The 17,809-nt window shown below is 38.3% G+C and overlaps 5 protein-coding genes across 8 annotated transcripts; 2 read left to right on the top strand and 3 right to left on the bottom strand.

The window, feature by feature from the left end:
* Window positions 1-82: 82 nt before the first annotated feature.
* Window positions 83-1,626, bottom strand: RpL10 (ribosomal protein L10). Of its 2 annotated transcripts, none has more exons than XM_065491647.1 (5): window positions 1,532-1,626; window positions 1,339-1,369; window positions 694-892; window positions 527-633; window positions 83-469 (listed from the first exon to the last, which is right to left on the bottom strand). In XM_065491647.1, the coding sequence occupies exons 2-5, from the start codon at window positions 1,359-1,361 to the stop codon at window positions 133-135; spliced, it is 666 nt and encodes a 221-aa protein (XP_065347719.1). In that variant the 5' UTR covers window positions 1,362-1,369; window positions 1,532-1,626; the 3' UTR covers window positions 83-132. The 2 variants fall into 2 exon arrangements, with proteins under 2 accessions (XP_065347719.1, XP_065347720.1); XM_065491648.1 differs by lacking the exon at window positions 1,532-1,626 and adding an exon at window positions 1,460-1,484.
* Window positions 1,627-2,101: 475 nt separating this feature from the next.
* Aldh7A1 (aldehyde dehydrogenase 7 family member A1) lies at window positions 2,102-5,357 on the bottom strand. Of its 2 annotated transcripts, none has more exons than XM_065491740.1 (9): window positions 5,218-5,357; window positions 4,808-4,994; window positions 4,522-4,738; window positions 4,251-4,468; window positions 3,662-3,877; window positions 3,427-3,606; window positions 3,129-3,311; window positions 2,869-3,075; window positions 2,102-2,810 (listed from the first exon to the last, which is right to left on the bottom strand). In XM_065491740.1, the coding sequence occupies exons 2-9, from the start codon at window positions 4,985-4,987 to the stop codon at window positions 2,598-2,600; spliced, it is 1,614 nt and encodes a 537-aa protein (XP_065347812.1). In that variant the 5' UTR covers window positions 4,988-4,994; window positions 5,218-5,357; the 3' UTR covers window positions 2,102-2,597. The 2 variants fall into 2 exon arrangements, with proteins under 2 accessions (XP_065347812.1, XP_065347814.1); XM_065491742.1 differs by having other exon boundaries at window positions 4,808-4,922; window positions 5,218-5,355.
* Window positions 5,358-5,410: 53 nt separating this feature from the next.
* On the top strand, window positions 5,411-7,438 carry Nthl1 (Nth-like DNA glycosylase 1). Of its 2 annotated transcripts, none has more exons than XM_065491747.1 (7): window positions 5,411-5,537; window positions 5,916-6,081; window positions 6,286-6,456; window positions 6,513-6,672; window positions 6,727-6,943; window positions 7,001-7,205; window positions 7,259-7,438. In XM_065491747.1, exons 2-7 carry the CDS (start codon window positions 5,950-5,952, stop codon window positions 7,304-7,306), a joined length of 933 nt encoding a protein of 310 aa, XP_065347819.1. In that variant the 5' UTR covers window positions 5,411-5,537; window positions 5,916-5,949; the 3' UTR covers window positions 7,307-7,438. The 2 variants fall into 2 exon arrangements, with proteins under 2 accessions (XP_065347819.1, XP_065347818.1); XM_065491746.1 differs by having other exon boundaries at window positions 5,492-5,806.
* vito (nucleolar protein viriato) lies at window positions 7,414-8,392 on the bottom strand. Its single transcript, XM_065491750.1, has 4 exons — window positions 8,182-8,392; window positions 8,012-8,117; window positions 7,766-7,933; window positions 7,414-7,702 (listed from the first exon to the last, which is right to left on the bottom strand). The coding sequence occupies exons 1-4, from the start codon at window positions 8,274-8,276 to the stop codon at window positions 7,451-7,453; spliced, it is 621 nt and encodes a 206-aa protein (XP_065347822.1). The 5' UTR covers window positions 8,277-8,392; the 3' UTR covers window positions 7,414-7,450.
* Window positions 8,393-8,674: 282 nt separating this feature from the next.
* On the top strand, window positions 8,675-14,971 carry LOC135944640 (RNA polymerase II-associated protein 1). The gene is made up of 20 exons (XM_065491732.1): window positions 8,675-8,864; window positions 8,940-9,008; window positions 9,241-9,365; window positions 9,509-9,847; window positions 9,897-10,068; window positions 10,124-10,296; window positions 10,357-10,715; window positions 10,781-10,941; window positions 12,143-12,410; window positions 12,462-12,705; window positions 12,761-12,832; window positions 12,884-12,993; window positions 13,048-13,243; window positions 13,300-13,580; window positions 13,646-13,735; window positions 13,793-14,115; window positions 14,171-14,309; window positions 14,360-14,525; window positions 14,576-14,660; window positions 14,713-14,971. The coding sequence occupies exons 1-20, from the start codon at window positions 8,747-8,749 to the stop codon at window positions 14,856-14,858; spliced, it is 3,636 nt and encodes a 1,211-aa protein (XP_065347804.1). The 5' UTR covers window positions 8,675-8,746; the 3' UTR covers window positions 14,859-14,971.
* The last annotated feature ends 2,838 nt before the right edge of the window (window positions 14,972-17,809 follow it).

Below are 17,809 nucleotides of genomic sequence, written 5' to 3' on the forward strand. Positions count from 1 at the left end.
TAATCAACCATTTTCTATTTTAATTTTGCTGTTGATCAAGCTAAGCTTTTCAAGAGGATAATGTCAATATCAAAGCCAGATATAATACCCGAAAGATTGAGTTTATTGAATTGGAAGGTGGTCATAGACAAATTATCCTCTGCCTTCGCTCAGCGTCTTCTGCCAGTTCTTCCAGCTGAGAAGTGGACCATGCTCAGGCCTGTACTTGACGTTGCATCCGTCATTCTCCAGTCTGCCTTCTTTCAAGAGGTTTTCATACTCTTCCTTCTCGTATTTTGTGAATCCCCACTTCTTGGAGACATAGATCTTCTGGCGGCCAGGGAACTTGAACTTGGCACGCCTGAGAGCCTCGATCACGGAAGCCTTATGACGATCGCTTGAGCGAACAGACATAATGGGCTGGCCGATGTCGACGCGAGCAACAGTGCCCTGTGGTTTGCCAAAAGCACCGCGCATTCCAGTTTGGAGCCTGAGGACGTAGCGTTCTTTTAGCTTTATCTTTTTAAAAAGTCTTTAATAATTGTACCTATCAGCTCCAGCGCAGGACAACATCTTGTTGATGCGGATCACATGGAAAGGATGAAGTCTCATGCGAATGTGGAACTGGTCCTTGCCGCAGTTCTTCACCAAGTACTGCGTACAACAAGGAATTTGTTAAGATTGCCAGGGAAATTGTGCTGGCTTGATTTTTACCTTGTTGCAGCAAATACGGCCAGCCTCAAGGGCCTCGGATGAAAGCTGTTCATACTCATCAGAGACGAGATGCACACACAGCGGGAAGTCCTCAACCTTGGCCTTCTTTCTGCCAAGATCGAAAATCCTAATCTTGGGGTCGGGGACACCTCGACAGAATCGGGACTTGGGGTAGGGCTTGTTCTTGCAATAGCGGTAGCTAATAAGAGAGAATTATGTAAATTATAATTACATACAAACATATAATTGGTTTAAATTCACCTCAAACCCAACCCATGCAAACGTTAGAATTTTCTACTTAAAAAATACATATTGTGTTTATTTATTAGATATTATTGGATTTAAAAGGGGATAAATGTTATGATTCAACTGAAAAAAATAAATATATTTTTGAATTGAATGCTCTTGCTGGCGAGTTCCGTTCATTAGAGGTACCGTGTGGACCCATCAGGGTTCGCAATGCCATCAATCTCACGTAATTTGATTAAGCTGTGTACATCCAAACAGTTTTCAATTGAGATTTCATACAGCGCCGATTATGATAGAAAGTTTCCGCCAGGCGATTGCTCGCAAGTTTGATTTCAAAAAGGAATTTTAAAAAGAAACTATCCTAAATAATATCAACAAAAAATAACATGTACTCACCACCGCGCAGGCCGCCGTCCCATGATGACTCCTAAAACATGCAATTCACAATATTATACCTAACGTATCATTTCAACCAGTAATTTGAAATGTAGGAAATATATATAACTGTTAGATATACAAGAAAATTGAGTGATCGGCAGGATGATTGAGGATGAAAAATTAAAAATTAGTTTGACATGCTGAAACATACCTCTGCGGAATGAGAGAGCGGGGCGGAATACACAACGTCGTCGTCAACCTAGGATCCACGACGTAAGAGACATCTAGCGGTAGCGGGAAGCTACCGCGAACGGCGCGAAACTGGCGTCCAAAGGTAGCAGAGCACTCAGGTTATCTTTATTATCAGATGAGTTAAGACTAAATTTAATTTTCTTCTCAATAAAAAAGGAAAGTAATGATATTATGAAAGAATAATTAACAACCGCGTCGATTTTGCAGCACAAGACAACGTTTTGCATTTTTTTTATTTTTCACATTAAAAAAATTCTGCATTACTGAAGGGCACAGACCACCGAGATTATGTTGCCTTGATCTTACCAAAAAACAGTAGTTACCTCATTTTCATTGCCAATTGAGGATGATGTAGACACAGAATACGACATTCAAATTTATTCACCAGTTTGCAAAGGAACTGTCTAAACAGGATCCAAGTCGATTTTTGTATCCTGTCTACCATCCTTATAGCAAACTGCCATTTTTACTTATAGTAGTTTATGACGGGCATATTGGCTTAAATGATATAATAATAAAAAATCGACAATTTACAAAAATCCAAATACTTTTATTTCACAATGACACTTGAATGAACACATCATCATAGTTTTTCAAAAGTTAGTTTAGCAATCAAATTTCAGCTACCCAACCTGGACCATATCTAAAAATTTCAGATGCTGACTTTGGTGTTTAGAATATTAGAAATTTCAATCCTATATTAGTTTGTAAACCTCGCATTTATTTTGAAATATATTGTTCAATCTTTAGCATTTTTATATCAAGTAGACAACAGTAGACAGACGTGTTAATTTAACCATGAATCAAAAAATAATTTTATGAATAAAAATATGGCACTGTTTCAGCCTATGACACCAAAAATGAACTGTATAAAAATAGATGGCTTTTAAAAGGTAGTCAGTTAGATGTCAAAGTGCAGAACACAGTTTACATCATGTTCCAATTTTTAAGCAAATAAGTTTCTTACTTGGATGGTATGTAAAGCGGACTTGACGCATTTGATGCAGCATTTTTGCAATTTAGCATTATTCAAATTTGATTCCTTGAGCAAGAGGCAATTCCTTAGAGTAGTTGATTGTGATGGTTGAGCGGCGCATGTACTGCTTCCATGAATCAGTGCCTGACTCCCTTCCACCTCCAGTGTGCTTTTCACCACCAAATGCTCCGCCAATTTCGGCCCCGTTGGTCGGAATGTTCACGTTGATGATTCCACAGTCGGAGCCTTTCGGGCCAATCCACTGTTAAATGGAAATGTCACAGTTGAATTCATAATTAGAACACTGACAAAATGAATACCTTGAAAATCAGTCCCAAATCTTTAGTGAATATGCTGGAGGAAAGTCCCTGCTTGACTTCATTGTTCCACAGGATGGCCTCATCAATGCTGGAGCACTTGAGCACGTATACGATGGGGGCGAAAGTTTCATCTTGCACAATTGGGGCAATATGTGCAATTCCAGTGATGATGGTTGGCTCAACAAAGTAACCAGGCCTGTTGATGACCTAAATATAAAATTTAAAATGTTTTTTTCAAGTAATATAAATTTTCAACCCACTTTTCCACCAAATTCAATTTTTCCGCCTTGCTCTACCGCTGCAGTAAGAGCCTTTTTGAATTGCTCAACTCCCAACTCGCTGTGCATTGGCCCGTAGAGTATACCACTGTCCAAAGGGTCTCCAACTCGGTTGATAATTTGCTCATATCCTTTTTTCAGACGAGCCAAAACTTCATCATACACCTAAACATTATTGATTTTTTAGAAACTAAATTATGTAGAAAGATATGCTAAAACCAGGAAAATTTAAGCAAAGTCAAGATGTTGGCTTTTAACAATTCATAAATTGGTGCAGTACCTTTTCATGCAAAATCAGTCTCCTGGTGGTGGTGCATCTTTGTCCAGCAGTTCCAGCGCAGGCAAATATTATGGCTCTCGAGACCATATCCAGGTCAGCATCTTCGTTGACCAGCAGGGCGTTGTTGCCTCCAAGTTCAAGAAGGTGCTTACCAAATCTCTTTTGCACTTCAAGAGCAACCTAAATTAAATAATTTTTTAAAATTAACTATTACAGATAAACTATTCTCTTTTACAGTTTGCCCAATTTTGGTGCTGCCGGTGAAAGAGACCAACGGCACTCTCTCATCTTGCGACATAGCCTTTCCAACGTCAGCACCTCCAGTGCACAGGGCACAAACAGCGCCTGGAATGTTGTTCCTCACAAGCACCTCCTCGATAACCTTGGTGGTTGCAACCGAGACAAGCGGCGTTGTTTCAGCGCCCTTCCATAGCAGAACATCTCCGCACACCTGGACGAAGAATCAACTTTAGTATATAGGAAGGAATTATGATGCGCAGTATCAACCATGGATATCGCTACCAACAAATCATCAGTGATTTTATCTAACATATTTTTAATCCTAGTCAAGATTAAAAAATTGTGACCTGATCAGACTAAAAAGTCTTTTCCTTATTATACTGTTCCAACTAAAAATATAGTTTAAAAATAACAAATTTCAATTCTTATTTTGCATTAGTTAAGAATAAATACCCCCCAAAAATAGGACAGGCATTCAAAGATTTCCGAAGAATAAATAATTGATTAACTATATTTCTTGGATGGCATAAATTCTCAGAATAAGGGGAATGTTTTAAGGGATAAGAAAAAGAAAATTAAATCACCATAGCAATAGCACTGTTCCAGCCATACACAGCAATTGGGAAGTTGAAAGCAGAAATAACTCCCACAACGCCAAGAGGGTTCCACTTTTCGAGAAGAGCATGCCCAGGCCTTTCTGAAGGAAGAACACGTCCCTCCAGCATTCTGGACAATCCAACAGCGTAATCGCAGATGTCGATGTATTCTTGGACCTCTCCAACTCCCTCAGGCAAAATTTTACCTAAAGGCGTTTAAGCAAAATATACTCAAAATAAATTAAAATTTGTCATTTACCCATTTCCAGGGAAACTAGTTGGCCAAGAGGCTGGAGCTTTGCCCTCAGTGCATCCCCAATTTGGCGAACGATTTCACCCCTCTTTGGTGCTGGAATGTCAGCCCACGTTTGCCAAGCCTCTTGGGCAGCCTGGACACAGCGGTCGTAGTCCTCGACAGAACCCGTCTGCACTTCAGCAATGGGACGCCCATTCGCAGGACAAATTGAGGTCACAGTCTGAAATTTGCAAATTTGATTTAAATATATTTAAGTTTTTGACAAATTAGTAAAATCAAATTTAAATACCTTGCCTGATGCCTTCCACTTGCCATCATAAACACCAACATTGACTTTGTCCAATCCTAATTCCTTGAGGAAGGAATATTTGGGTTCGTCAATCAAGTACGACGTGGACATTGCTCTAAAATAAAATTGAAAATTTCTAAACGCTGCTGCTGATCTGAGCCGTAACAAAGCGGATGCCATTTAGTGTCTAAACAAAAAATTGGACAACAAAATTACTTTCACGAAACACTTATTAGCAAAAATGCAGTTTACATTTTATAATAACAATAAGTATGATACATTAAATAAATTAAAATATGCAAAATGTAAAAATTACTTTTTACAAAACGTGCATTAAAGTCAAGTCAAATAGCACACACCCGGCTTTAAAACAAAATGATAAAATGCAGCAGCACAAGGAGCACACTCACGAATATCGACGATGACGGCTCTGTTGAGGTCAATCAAGCAGATCACAACAGCCTTAATCGCAAAAGAGCTAATCCTTCGCTGGTCCGCCCTCCCTGTGTAGCGAAGTCAGGAGCTCAAGGTCACAGAGTTGTGTGTCGTGTGATGCTTGTTCTGGCTGGCGGCTGCTGGTGCCGATTTGAGTTCGCAGCCGGTTGGATCTGGTGTTGCTATCTGCTTGTGCTCGCCCTGCGCTTGCCTGCTTGGACGGCTTCTGCTGTCAATGAAAAGATTGTAAACAACTCAGCGAATGGGCAGTTCATAGGGGAGCTCAGTTGATTATGTAAATTTCAGAATTTGGTAGCGCTCATCGGAAAGATTGTTAGCTCAGATCGGCTCAGATCCATTTATATTTATGTTTTGTGTAATTTTTTAAAATAAAATTTAAAATTTATTCGCTATGCCACTGAGAGAGAAAATTTTGCATCGCCCTTCTTTATGAAGACTGCCTATTAAAAGCTGACAATTTTCCCTTGCTGTCTGTTAAAAGCTAAATGCCGCGAAAGGGAACATCAAAATTAGTCGGAGTTTTTTGCACATTATAATTTTTATGTAATGGTTTATTTTTTCATCTGTTACAGACCATTTTCATGTCTCACTCAGCATATGTATAAGATCTCGCACATTTTCATAATTTTAATTCATGTTTTGTGAATTTTAGCAACAAAAGGAATTAAACCACCACTCGTCTCACAATGCCTCCAAAATTTTCGCCACAGGAATGGATGAAAACCTTAAATAACATCAGAGAAATGAGGAAACTAGAAAAAGCTCCTGTTGACAGCATGGGATGTGACCAATGTCAGGACAGTGATCAACCTGCAGAGGTAATATCTTTTTCCACGTGACGGAACAATGTCAATTTTCTCTAGACGCGTATTGACCTTTATCCGTAAAACACAGAAAGGGAAAAATTCCTTAATAGCCCCTCAACTTAACTTCTTGTTTTTTTTTCAAATTGTAATTAACAAATTTTTTCTCTTAGTGTTGATTCCCATTCTCAATTAATTTGTCATTTTTGCGGTGGACAGATTCAAAGATACCAAGTTTTGCTGTCTCTGATGCTGTCTAGTCAAACCAAAGACCAAGTCACTCATGCTGCAATGACAAAATTGAGAGCTCATGGTTGCACCATTGAAAACATTCTCTCCACAAATGATACTCTGCTTGGAGAGTTAATTTACCCTGTCAGCTTTTGGAAGGTAATCAACGCTATTGAAATCTTATTCGTGCGCTTAAAAATTTCATCCTCTCACAGACTAAAGTGCGACACATCAAAGCAACTACTAGTGTGCTGGCTGACAAGTATAAAGGAGACATTCCTCAATCAGTGGACGAACTGTGCTCTCTGCCAGGCGTTGGCCCAAAGATGGCACATCTGTGCATGAACATAGCATGGGGCATCGTTACGGGAATTGGTAAAAATTTATATGTGTATTAAACAGAGTTGTAAAAAGATGAATAATGTGCAGGTGTAGATACACATGTCCACCGTATCTCCAACCGACTTGGTTGGGTCAATAGCAAACAGCCTGAAGACACGAGAAAACAGCTCGAAGACTGGCTGCCGAAAGACCTTTGGGATGAGGTAAACCACCTCCTAGTTGGGTTTGGACAGACAATTTGCAGACCTGTGAATCCAAGATGTGCTGAGTGCCTGAATAAGGATACTTGTCCAGCAGCATTCAAGTGAGATGTTCATTTTTACAAAACATGGATTGTAATTGATACTCTTTTCAATTCAAGAGAGGTGAAGAAGTCACCAGCCAAAAAATCACCAGCTAAGAAGAAAGAGGAAGGTATCATGTCCAAACCTAAAGTTTTGAAATTGGAGGAGCCCCAGACATCAAAGTATTTCAACAAGGAGGAGCCGGAACATGAAGATAAAAACCAGAAGAAGATTAGCAAACTGAAGAAAACCATAAAAAAGGAATCGCAGAACATTGAAACTGTACATTCAATTTCCAGTATATATTCAAAAGTTAATAATGTACACTTTCTTAGGAAGCTAGTGGTGGCCGCGTCACAAGGAGCAGAGCTTTTAAAAAGTGATCATCAGAAACTTACTTTCGTCAATCAGATCTACCTCAATTTCAAAATGATTTTGCATTTATGTGAGTGGATTACACATTTGTTGGTGATTGAAATCAAATATTAAATTTATCTTGTATAGTAAAAATATAACTTGTAGTCTTTTTATTTTCTAAAGGGTTTACTACCTGGGCGATTACTTATGTTTTTAGCTTTTTTCTGTTTTTGAGTCATTCTGGACTTCTTCTGCTGCTTTTTCTGATTGAGCTTTCCTTTCTTTTGAAACGCTTTACTCTTCTGCACCTGCTTAGTGGCCATTTTTTTCACTGCCTTCTTGATGTCCTTTCCACTTTTCAATTGCTTTTTATCTTCAACATCAGGTTCATTGCTCTCGTCATCATTAGTTTCATAGGATGTCTAGATGAAAAACCGTAGTCAATATAATGAATGTTTAACCAAAAGAAAAGTGAATATATTTACCCGATTTTCTCCGATCCAGAAGTTATCATCTGCCATTACAGCAGTGGATAGCTCCTTTATACTGACAGAATGTTGCTCAAAGTCAAAAGTTTCTTCTTTTCCAAGCAGTTCTTCGACTTCAGGGATTGGTCTGTGTGACACCACCATTGTGTTGTGCAGATTTTTAGCCTGAAATAAAACCAAAATTGATTATTTATTGGCAATTCTTAAAAATAAATTTGATAGTGTGTTATATATTATAGATACCTCTTCCTTGATTCTCTTCTTTTCCGCCTTTAATTCCGCAGCAAGTTCCTCCTGAGCCTTTTTCTGGCGAGCCATTTTCCTCTTGTGGAAGCCAGTCAAAAAATCTCTGATAATATAAATAAATAAACAAAATGAGATTTTGAAAAATGCATAATGAGATCGTTCTATACCTTCGAGCATCAGGATCAAATACTAATTCAACTTTACTCTTCCTGTTGATGGCCTTTTTTGGCCGAAATATCTTCCCTTGACCTTTATTTTTCATTCTGCGTTCTTTCCTGGTTCTGTCTCTTCGTATTTTCGTAAACGCTAGAAAAGCAATAATTCACAAAAACGAAAGCGCGTGTTTTCCAATCGAATACGCAACGCAAACAAAAGCTTTGTGGTGCACGCCCCTTGTTGAAACGTCCCAAGGAGTGTAAGCTAAAGAGAAGAGAAAATCAAATTCCGATGAAATATTTTTAGGTGCTAAGGTGTATACTTTTAAAATAATCTTTATAAATATGCTGGAAAAAAGACAAAATTATGTTTTTGACTAGTTTTCTAGATGATTTATAGTATTTACTATTAATTCATCGTTTAAGTTATTCGGCACAGAAATTAGACTTCTATTTTCCCGGAACTTCATTCATTATCATTGATCCTTCAAAAAGCAGCTGATTTGAAATCATCTTGAGCGGTCGTGAGTGGGTTGTTATTTTTCGTCTTTTCAGAGATCATTTCTGAATTGTTAAAATGAATACCTTACGTCCAGACCCTGGTGAAACTGACGATGATCTAATTAGGCTAAATGCTGATTTTTTGAAAAGTAGTAAAAGAAAACAAGAAGATACTGACAAAAAGGCTTATGAGGGTAATACTTGTCATAAAATGAACAATTTTTTAATGTATACATATACATAATGTATCTTACTTTTTTCTCTTTTAGACGGTTTGAAAAAGCAGAAGCCGCTAGATAGTGGAAATGACTGTATTAATGATCCTCAAACAATATTGGGTATGTATCTCCTATTAAATTGATTTAATTAATTTTGTATCTTTTTATTAATCTTAAAGTGAAAATTTAAAATTTTACATAATATATATATATATATATATATTATTGTGATTTGCTCTTTTAATGACTCTTTTAGAGACGAGAAGCTTCAAAACTGTGCAAAACATAATTTTTGTGTTGTCTTATAGTGCGTTTAATAAAATGTTTATTTTAATACTTTATTTGCTCACAGAAAATACCATTGCACCCAAAATGATGCTAAGCGACGTAGTTGAAAAGCGTTTCTCTCCACAGCAGTCACTTCCACCAAAAAAGACATCGAGAGGTTTCCCTAAAGTGTTCAAGCGAGATAAAATGGTCAGGTTTGATTCATAATTTTGGGTATTTGAGCTCTCATTGTCAAGTCGTGATCTTTGTAATCATCCTCTTTTATAAGATAATATTTATTTTCTAGCAATTATATGCTTCATCAAAGAATTACATGTTTGGATTTTTAACAGGTGTCTAGCTGTGGTGACAGCAAGAAGACGAGCATTTTTGCCCAGATGAAAAAGAAGGAAGTAGATCAAGTACCAGTGGAAGTTGATGCTAAAATTGATCTTGGCGCACAGAAAGAAATAAAAAATATTTTTGGTCCGTCGGAGGCTGAAAAAATTCACATAGAGAGCATGCAAAAACTTCCTGCTGAGTTATATGAGGAACAAATTCTTGAAGAAAGAAATCGCTTGATGGCTACCCTTAAACCAGACACTTTGAGCTTTTTTGCCAAGAGAAAGGCAAAAGTTGCAACAGTTACAGAAGAACCCTCAAGATCAAGCCAAAAATCCATGAAAATAGAGGTACATTATTTTTATATTACCCAGACACCATTCACTTCACATTGCACAGGAGACGAAAGAGCTTTCTGATGATGACGATTTGCCAATACCTGTCATTGAGGCACACAAGTGGCTGCACATGGATGTCGTAGAGACTGAAAAGCTGAAGTGGATGAAAAAATTGCCGCAACCTAAGCCGCTGGCACCGGGAGATCCATATCCTGCTCGCTTTGATTTTCAAGGTTGCTCCAACTTAAAATTTTTTAAGTGTTGATTTTGACAATTCCCATATCGTAGGAAACTTGCTTCCGCCAAATGCTGATGTACATGTAGCTAAAGCTCTTCATCACCACGGAGACGAACCTGAAAGAGCAGGGTACACTCTTGAAGAGCTGCTGCTCTTTTCAAGGAGTTCAGTTATTCAACAGAGAACTATTGGCATCTCAACCATTGCAAACATATTGCGACTGGTGCGTTTGACCTTTTAGTTTTAATCTGGCAAATATTTGTGTTACTCTCACAAACTTTAGGCTAAAGAGGGAAGGTTCGATTTGTGCTTTGAAGAGCAGATTGTGCCTCAGCTGGTTGGCGCTGGTGTGTTTGCGGTCCTGCGTTTTTCACTGGACGACAGCGTCAGTATGGTCGTTCAAGCTGCAGCTGATGCTTTGAAAAACCTTCTGGCGTCAGACCCTGACGAATTGTGCCTCTCATTGCTGCTAGGCACAACTTTCGGTACAGAGCAACCAATATTATTTTGCCTACCTGTGCCTGACGATGAGAAAGAAAAAGGTGAAGCTCCTGTTGAAGAGGGGGAACTGAAGGACCACGAACTGCTGCAGTTAGACGTCATCAAAGGAGCGATCAGAACTGACATTATTTCAAGAATCAGGTGTGCTAGTTTTGAAGCGTTTGAATATTTATTTAATTGAATCTGTTTTAACTGATCATTTTCAGATACTTGTTGGAAATAACGAAGCCAGACCCCAAAACGACGCTGTCTTTGATTGAGATTCTAATCAGAATTTCTAGGCACTCTAGAAATTCTGCTCTGGAAGTGGGAAGGTGCATTGGTTTAATGCAAATCATCATCTCGCGTTTCATCCCTATAGAATGGGGTGAGCTATTCCATTGACGTAATTTCAAAATCACAAAATTTCTTAAAGCGTTGCATTCGTTTGAAACCGGAACTCACAAGACTTGGTTAAAGTCTGAAAATACATAGCTGTTCTCCCAAAGAAACTCTTTGAATTGGACATCAATGTTTATTGCGAAATTTAAGTAATTGAAATCATGTATTATCCAACAAGCTAAGAGATATCACTAAGGAAATTTTTTGATTCGTCTGAGTTTGCGAGTTACAGTGCTCCAAAGGTTTAAAATCATTAATTGAATTTAACACAAGGAAATGTCTCAAAATCAAATCTTGAAGCCAGTTGTCAATCAATCGTAGTGATTAGTAGACACTCTACTTGACAAGACGAATCGATTGGAGGTTCATTTTCATTTTCCAGAGTAGTCCCTAATGGCTCATTAATGGTCCAAGATAATGTTTAACTTCAGAGCTTACTTCCAGGTCATTAATTTACATTTTGGTCACTAAGAAAAATATATAGTCTAGCGTTTCAATGCAGTCCTTGGTGCGGAGGCAAGTAGTGGCCCTTCAGTGGGCTGGGTCCCTGTGCGGTCTGGTGTGCCCATGTTATCAGTTCGCGGTGTTATAGGGACCCGGGTTTCAGCATTCGTGCCAGTGCAGTGCACGCCCTTCCCGGTCCTCGGACAGGGATAAAAAGAGCAAAAAAATAGATTAGAATATCATTATGGTGGCCGCCACACACACTGCTCATGCATGGAGTGTGAAATAGCCATTTCTTAATATTTTAATTTTAAACTAACATATTTAAAAAAAAAAATGAAAGATGGTGCAAGAAAGTTTTGGTCCACAAGTACTAAATAGAAAATTTTATCAGCTTTTAGAATATGTTTAGATTTTTTCTCTACGGTGAACCATTTAAAACTTGAAGCAGGGAACTAAACCTTTTGGGAAAATTTTAATGTTTTCTGGAGCTTAAAAAGTGACCACTGATTGATTTATATATCTATACAAACTCAATTTCAGCTTACTTGAACAAAAACTATTTTTAAATCAATTTTGATATTTTGGGCAACTTTCATATTAGAATTATAACGTTAAAACCCATAAGTTTCCTTGACATCGCCTTAAATTTTATCATCATCTTTTGCCTTGTGTTTGATACTATAATGCTCATTTTCTGAGGATGACATGGGATCTGACTACTGATTTTTAATATTTTTCAGAATCTGTGTCTAAAAAGCCCGCAGAAATGGACTCCGTGTATGGCGTTCCTCTTGCGAGAGCAGTGCGGCTGGTCAGGGTCATAGCTGCTCAGAGCAAAGAAATGGCATCGGATTTCGTGCGCAAGTACAAGGTCATGCCGACAATAATGAAATACTTGTCTGCTGAGCCTGGTGATACAGGTATTCCCGATGGTGCAGCCATCCTCATCGAATCTTTTTGCCTCTGGAAAACATTGCTGGCTTATGGCTTTGCGTTAAAAGATTTCAGGTTAATTTCCAACATTAATGTACTTTTGTGCTTAACGTTTGGTCTCCACAGCTCTTTTTCACCAGTTTACGCACAGCTGTTGTCATTTCACTTGACAACCACGAGTCTCCGCACAGAAGGGTCGTTTTATCAGGAACACGCGACCGCCCTCATCAGGTTGCTGCAGCAAGCTCTTGAAGTTGACAGACGGTTACACCATGAGTTGCCCAAAGACATGATCATCAACATGGGCCCTGTGATTGTCAGATCAACTGCATCCTGGATGCAACAGGCATCTGAAAATTTGCCATTGAATGTACATGTTACTGCTTTAGATGAAACTGTCAAAATAATATGCCAATTCATTTCAGTTCAGTGACTGCAAATTATTAGGAGCGGCTATTTCTCTCTCACAAACTCTATTCCAAGTGTTGCTGCAATGGGTAATACAATAACTAAATTGCGATGCGCAGAGTTGTAATTTATTATATTAGGATGGAGTTGATGTTGTGTCCTGGATGAGTTTGCTGCAAAATTTTATGAAATCATCTATCATCCCATACGTTTCTTCCAAGGCTTTTCAAAATGCTACTGCTTCCATGTTGCAAGTGAACAGCTTTTGTTGGCTTCTCTCCTCTAATTTGAGCGTATTTTTCAGGGAATATTCCTCATTGCTGAGCATTGAATCATCTTCTGGCAAAAAGCGAGACCACAAAGGACTGCCCTCAGTAGGTTCCATCAACTGTGGACAGAAAGTAACCAGCATTCTCCAGCCAAAATCAGCGCTCTTCTTGATTCAGCCTCTCATTTCCTTCATCAAGTTTGCTGCAGACAAATTCCCATCGCTGAAAACTGTAATAAATTGTTTACCGCATTGAAAATTCATTGTTGATTCAATTTTTTCTATTAGAATATCTTGAGTTTATTACTCGCAAACAGTGACATCAAAAACTATGTGAGCAAAATAGCTGAGGATGGATGCCCTGGTTTTGACAACTGGTTTTCAAGGACAGAAATGCACTTAGTGGTGGACCTGCTGCTCCTTGCTGCCAAAAGTGATGTTCTAGAGCCTGACTACCAAACCCAGTGCCACATTGCCTCTCTCAAATTGGTGTCCTGCATCCGAAAGAACGACAGAAAATTATTGTTAGACTTGTTCCAAACATGGGTTTTCCAAGACATATTTTCCAGGTAAGTAAATCTTGTTTCTCTTAGAGGATCACAAAAGAACGCTTAGCTATGTTATGATCATCTAGTCATGAAGATGTTGCCATTGGATCACTGAAAAATCTCAGCTTGAGGGATGCTAACCAGCCTCAACCAGCAGTTATAACCGCAATCAATGAGTAACTTTACCTTTGACAGAAATATAATGTTTTGACTATTGTCACTCTAATTTAAAGGCTCACGATCATACGAGACACGTTCATCGCTGTTTTTAACTTGAAGTTTGAAGAGGCCAAAGATAAATTGAACACAATAAGTCTACTAGCTGAATGTGACACTTTGGTACCCAGAGACTGGCCTTTCTTCCCGCTGATTAAAGTTGTTAGCTTTTCGCAAGAGGAAGTCAAACCTGGTGGACCAGAGCCTGCTGTTGATTTCCAGGAGGTTGTGAGGAGTTTGCAATGGATTCTGTTACTTGAAACTGCAGAGCACCAAATTCTACACACAATGCTCTCTCCAACAGCAAGATTTTGCAGACTAGCTTGTGTTTTTCTTGCAGGTACACTCACTTGATTTTGTTATTTTTTCTGATTGTTTCTTTTCCTTTTTCTCAGAAAACTGCCTCTTTCTGGAGAGTGAGATTCACAAGTATCTGAAAGAGATCGTCAGCACTCTTCTGGCGAACATGGAATCTGATGGCAAAGATTTTGACTTCAATGACAAAATTCCAGGCCTCAAGGATTTCTGGGATTTGTAAGTCAGCAGATGAAATTGAAACTTAAATATTATCAGATGTTTTCTAGATATGTGCAACTCGTGCAGCAATATAGTTCAGAATCTTACGGGGATGGATTATTCGCTCATTTTATCTTCATCCCGCTCCAGCAGAGATTTGGTACTGCGTTTAAAAATTTGATCTGGGGAGAACGGATTGAAGTTGTTCGCTTTTTGTCATTACCAATAAGCGAGGTAGGTTATTCAACAATAAGGAATTCCATGGTTCAATTGTCTTATTGCAGCTCTTACTGCCTTTGGAAAAGTTCCTGGAGCCAAGTGAAAAAGACATTTCACTGTTGACTTTGTATCTGAAAAACCTGATAGCAGGTAACACTCTTCATTACTTCTTATTTAGCTACCATTAATGTTTTTTCCAAAGGTTTGGTCAAGCCGATGTGGAGTCCTATCCTGTACAAGGTTGCTGTCCATCATATAATGCAGTACATCGCAAATGGAGAAGACAGGGAGTTTGCTGAAAAGCTCAAGATAGGATTGCAGACAGCAAAGTTGGAAACAGTTGCTTAAGTAGTTTTAAATTGTTTTAATTTTTTGTTTTCCAAATTGTATTTTTACAATTTTTCTGATGACAGTTTTCATTAAACAGATTAAACACAAAAGTTTTGTATCAACAACAAAAAGTGAATTATTTTTGCAATTAATGTTTCTCTGAAATTCATTCAGACTAAAAAAGCAAGAGTAAGAAATTATAAAAAGATATAAAATTCATCTTATGATATGTGAATAAATTATCAATGCAGCACTTAGACTTAAATTGATGCTTCATAATCTGATGTGCTTAGTCCTCATGAAGTTATTTGCTTTGTCTTGGTTAACAAGTTCTGATGTCAGATGACCGCAATAAATTATTAAATCAAAGACAAGGGCTTGTGGGCTAGGTGATAATCATGCAGGAATTGCGAGTTCAAGTGGAACAAATAGTGATCAATATTTCAGCCAGCACGTAATTGCTACGAGTTTCATAAGCCGCACGCGTAGCAAAGCATAGTCTTTGACCTTATGTTCCAGAGGGAGTGAGGAGCTATGGTGTTTCTTTTAGAGGCTCTGTTTCTAAAATTGGGGTTTTTGCTGGGAATTTTCCCGTATGCGCAATCTGGCACAGGTCAATTTCAGGTTTCCAATTTTGGCCTGTTTCTCCTTTTGGCTAACTTTCTTTTTTCTCTTTACAACGAAGCAGATATTTTGATTTACGATATAATCAGACTTTTGACAAAAGCTTCTTTTAAAAGCGGAGCTGAAATTTACCCAGTGGTTTTATTTACCGTAAGCTCGTGCCTCGGAATATTGATTGGAATTTTAAATGCGTTTTGGAAATTGGAGTTGACTTTAGAAATTTTCAATCGTTTGAATAACTTATTACCTGGGGCCAATAATAACTCTTCTTTTATAAATTTTGCAGATTTTAGCAAATTTTTCGCGTGCATTTTCGTGTTATTGCCATCAACCGCTTTTTACGTGATGCATGATTTGATTCACTTCTTGCAATTTGGCAAAACTCGTCTTTTCATAACCTATCTGTCCACCGACTGGTGCACCATGGGTCCCTTGTACGTGGAAGGTCTATTTGCGCTTACTTGTTTAAAAACCTGCGAGTGCCTAGACCAAATATCTAGCTCGACCATGGAAATCGGGGAATCAAAACACCTCTCTGCTAAATTCTGCGAAATTTGTGAAATCGTTTGGAAAATCAACCGAAGGTGTGCTGAGTCAATCATAAATTTAAACCAGAAAAAACCTATGATTTAATTTATTGTATCTAAAAGGTTCAGTCTAGACTTCTTAATAAGCATATCGCTTGCTCCGCCGCTCCTCATTTCCTGCCTCTTAGTCTTGGTCTGCTCTTTCCTAAATATCGGCTCCTACGGTGAACTTAATTTGTTCTTCTACACGTCGTACGCAGTCTCATCGTTCGTCAGAACATCATACGTTTGCTACTTTTGCAGAAAATTGCTTGTCAAGGTAAAATTGTTTCAGCGCTTTGATTTAATAATTTATTCCCTTCGTCCTTGCAGAGATATATAGGAAAGGCGTTTTGCCATCAGCGCGATTATTTCAATTTTCTTATCAGCACACTTGTTAACCCCAATCTCTCCATCAAAATTTGGAATTGATGAGTAAATCTTTCCGTTTATATATATTGACTATGAAAAGACACGGTATATCCTCCTGTTTCTTGATTTCAAGGCATTAGTATAGCTGAGCGAGCTCTTAAATACGGTTTGGGCCATGAATTCATTTTTCTATCACTGGTCACTCGGTGCGACGTCTTGGGTCCTACTTTTGGCCCTCATCCTCGGTCTTTTTCCTGCTGCCCTTGTTCCCGGATGTAAATTTGGGGAGGTGGGGGTTGGAGTTTTCATGTTCCTCGTTAACTTCAGCTTCGCAATGTTCATCAACGTCCGCAGCATTCACACGCAAAGCATCAAAATCTTGGAAATTCTCTCGGCAAATTCTAACGTTAAAACTGAAATTTATCCAATTATCACATTTATGACCAGTTTTCTAGTTTCGGTCATTGCGGGTTTACTAAGCGCTTATTTCCAAAGGCGACTAACGATTGATATATTAAATGACGTGATCGACACAAAGAACTTTATCAAGGTGTTACATGGGCCGTGAGTAGCATATGATGTCAATAATAATTTACAGATACTGAATGATTAACTTTCCCATAATAGAATAATTTACAGCGATAGGCACATTTTGAAGCTTGTCATCGCAACGTATTTATTAGTCATTTCATGCGCATTTTACGTCGGCTACGACATTATTCAGCATGTTGAATACGATGGCACATTGGAAGAGTTAATCGAATATCTAGGGATCGACTGGTGCTCCATGATTCCTCTATGTATAGAGTCGATTTTCGGAATTTTCTGTTTATACGTGTGCGAATGCTTGGATCAAATATGCGTCAGTCCGTGCAAGTATTTTGTAATTCAATTTTTTCACATATATTTAAGCTTAACTCATCGTCAAAGGGACAATAAGCTATTGCTGCGAGTATTTGTCCACTTGTGCGCCACAGTGCAGAAAATAAACGAGCGTTTCGGTGTTGATTTCCTGATCAGCATTGCCATCGGACGAATCACTTTGTTGAGCAGTCTTTTCACGTTGATCTGTAGTCTATTGGGTCTCGGCAGCTACGAGAGTCTCAACCCCGTATACCTGTGTTCTTATGCCACATCCTCCTTCGCCAGAATTTACTTTGTCTGTTATTTTTGCAGAAAAGTTATTCTGAAGGTACTTTAAAGAAATAACACAAGCAGTGTTTTTTTATTAGATCTAAAATCGTAAACGTAGTGAATTTTCTCATCAATATAAAAAATGTTGCAGATTGAGGAAACCAAATTGGAGCTGTTCAACAGGTGCGTTTCTGCACGACAGCAGAGAAATGAGCCACTACCCTTAGCTGTAAATATATATATATATATATATATATATATATATATATATAT

The sequence above is a fragment of the Cloeon dipterum genome, chromosome 4 (genome assembly GCF_949628265.1).
Source record: "Cloeon dipterum chromosome 4, ieCloDipt1.1, whole genome shotgun sequence".
Classification (NCBI taxonomy): domain Eukaryota; kingdom Metazoa; phylum Arthropoda; class Insecta; order Ephemeroptera; family Baetidae; genus Cloeon; species Cloeon dipterum.

Coding starts and splice junctions, on each gene's coding strand:
- RpL10 (XM_065491647.1), bottom strand. CDS start 1,361: ATGGGACGGCGGCCTGCGCGGTG. Junction 634..693: donor GCCGTATTTGCTGCAACAAG/GTAAAAATCAAG, acceptor TGTTGTACGCAG/TACTTGGTGAAGAACTGCGG. Junction 470..526: donor TCCTGCGCTGGAGCTGATAG/GTACAATTATTA, acceptor CTACGTCCTCAG/GCTCCAAACTGGAATGCGCG.
- Aldh7A1 (XM_065491740.1), bottom strand. CDS start 4,987: ATGGCATCCGCTTTGTTACGGCTCAGATCAGCAGCAGCGTTTAGAAAT. Junction 4,469..4,521: donor ACTAGTTTCCCTGGAAATGG/GTAAATGACAAA, acceptor AAACGCCTTTAG/GTAAAATTTTGCCTGAGGGA. Junction 2,811..2,868: donor ATTTGGGACTGATTTTCAAG/GTATTCATTTTG, acceptor TCCATTTAACAG/TGGATTGGCCCGAAAGGCTC.
- Nthl1 (XM_065491747.1), top strand. CDS start 5,950: ATGCCTCCAAAATTTTCGCCACAGGAATGGATGAAAACCTTAAATAAC. Junction 6,457..6,512: donor ACCCTGTCAGCTTTTGGAAG/GTAATCAACGCT, acceptor ATCCTCTCACAG/ACTAAAGTGCGACACATCAA. Junction 6,673..6,726: donor GGGCATCGTTACGGGAATTG/GTAAAAATTTAT, acceptor AATAATGTGCAG/GTGTAGATACACATGTCCAC.
- vito (XM_065491750.1), bottom strand. CDS start 8,276: ATGAAAAATAAAGGTCAAGGGAAGATATTTCGGCCAAAAAAGGCCATC. Junction 8,118..8,181: donor TTTGATCCTGATGCTCGAAG/GTATAGAACGAT, acceptor TTATATTATCAG/AGATTTTTTGACTGGCTTCC. Junction 7,703..7,765: donor TCTGGATCGGAGAAAATCGG/GTAAATATATTC, acceptor TTTTTCATCTAG/ACATCCTATGAAACTAATGA.
- LOC135944640 (XM_065491732.1), top strand. CDS start 8,747: ATGAATACCTTACGTCCAGACCCTGGTGAAACTGACGATGATCTAATT. Junction 10,069..10,123: donor TGCTCGCTTTGATTTTCAAG/GTTGCTCCAACT, acceptor CCCATATCGTAG/GAAACTTGCTTCCGCCAAAT. Junction 12,706..12,760: donor CTGAAAATTTGCCATTGAAT/GTACATGTTACT, acceptor AATTCATTTCAG/TTCAGTGACTGCAAATTATT.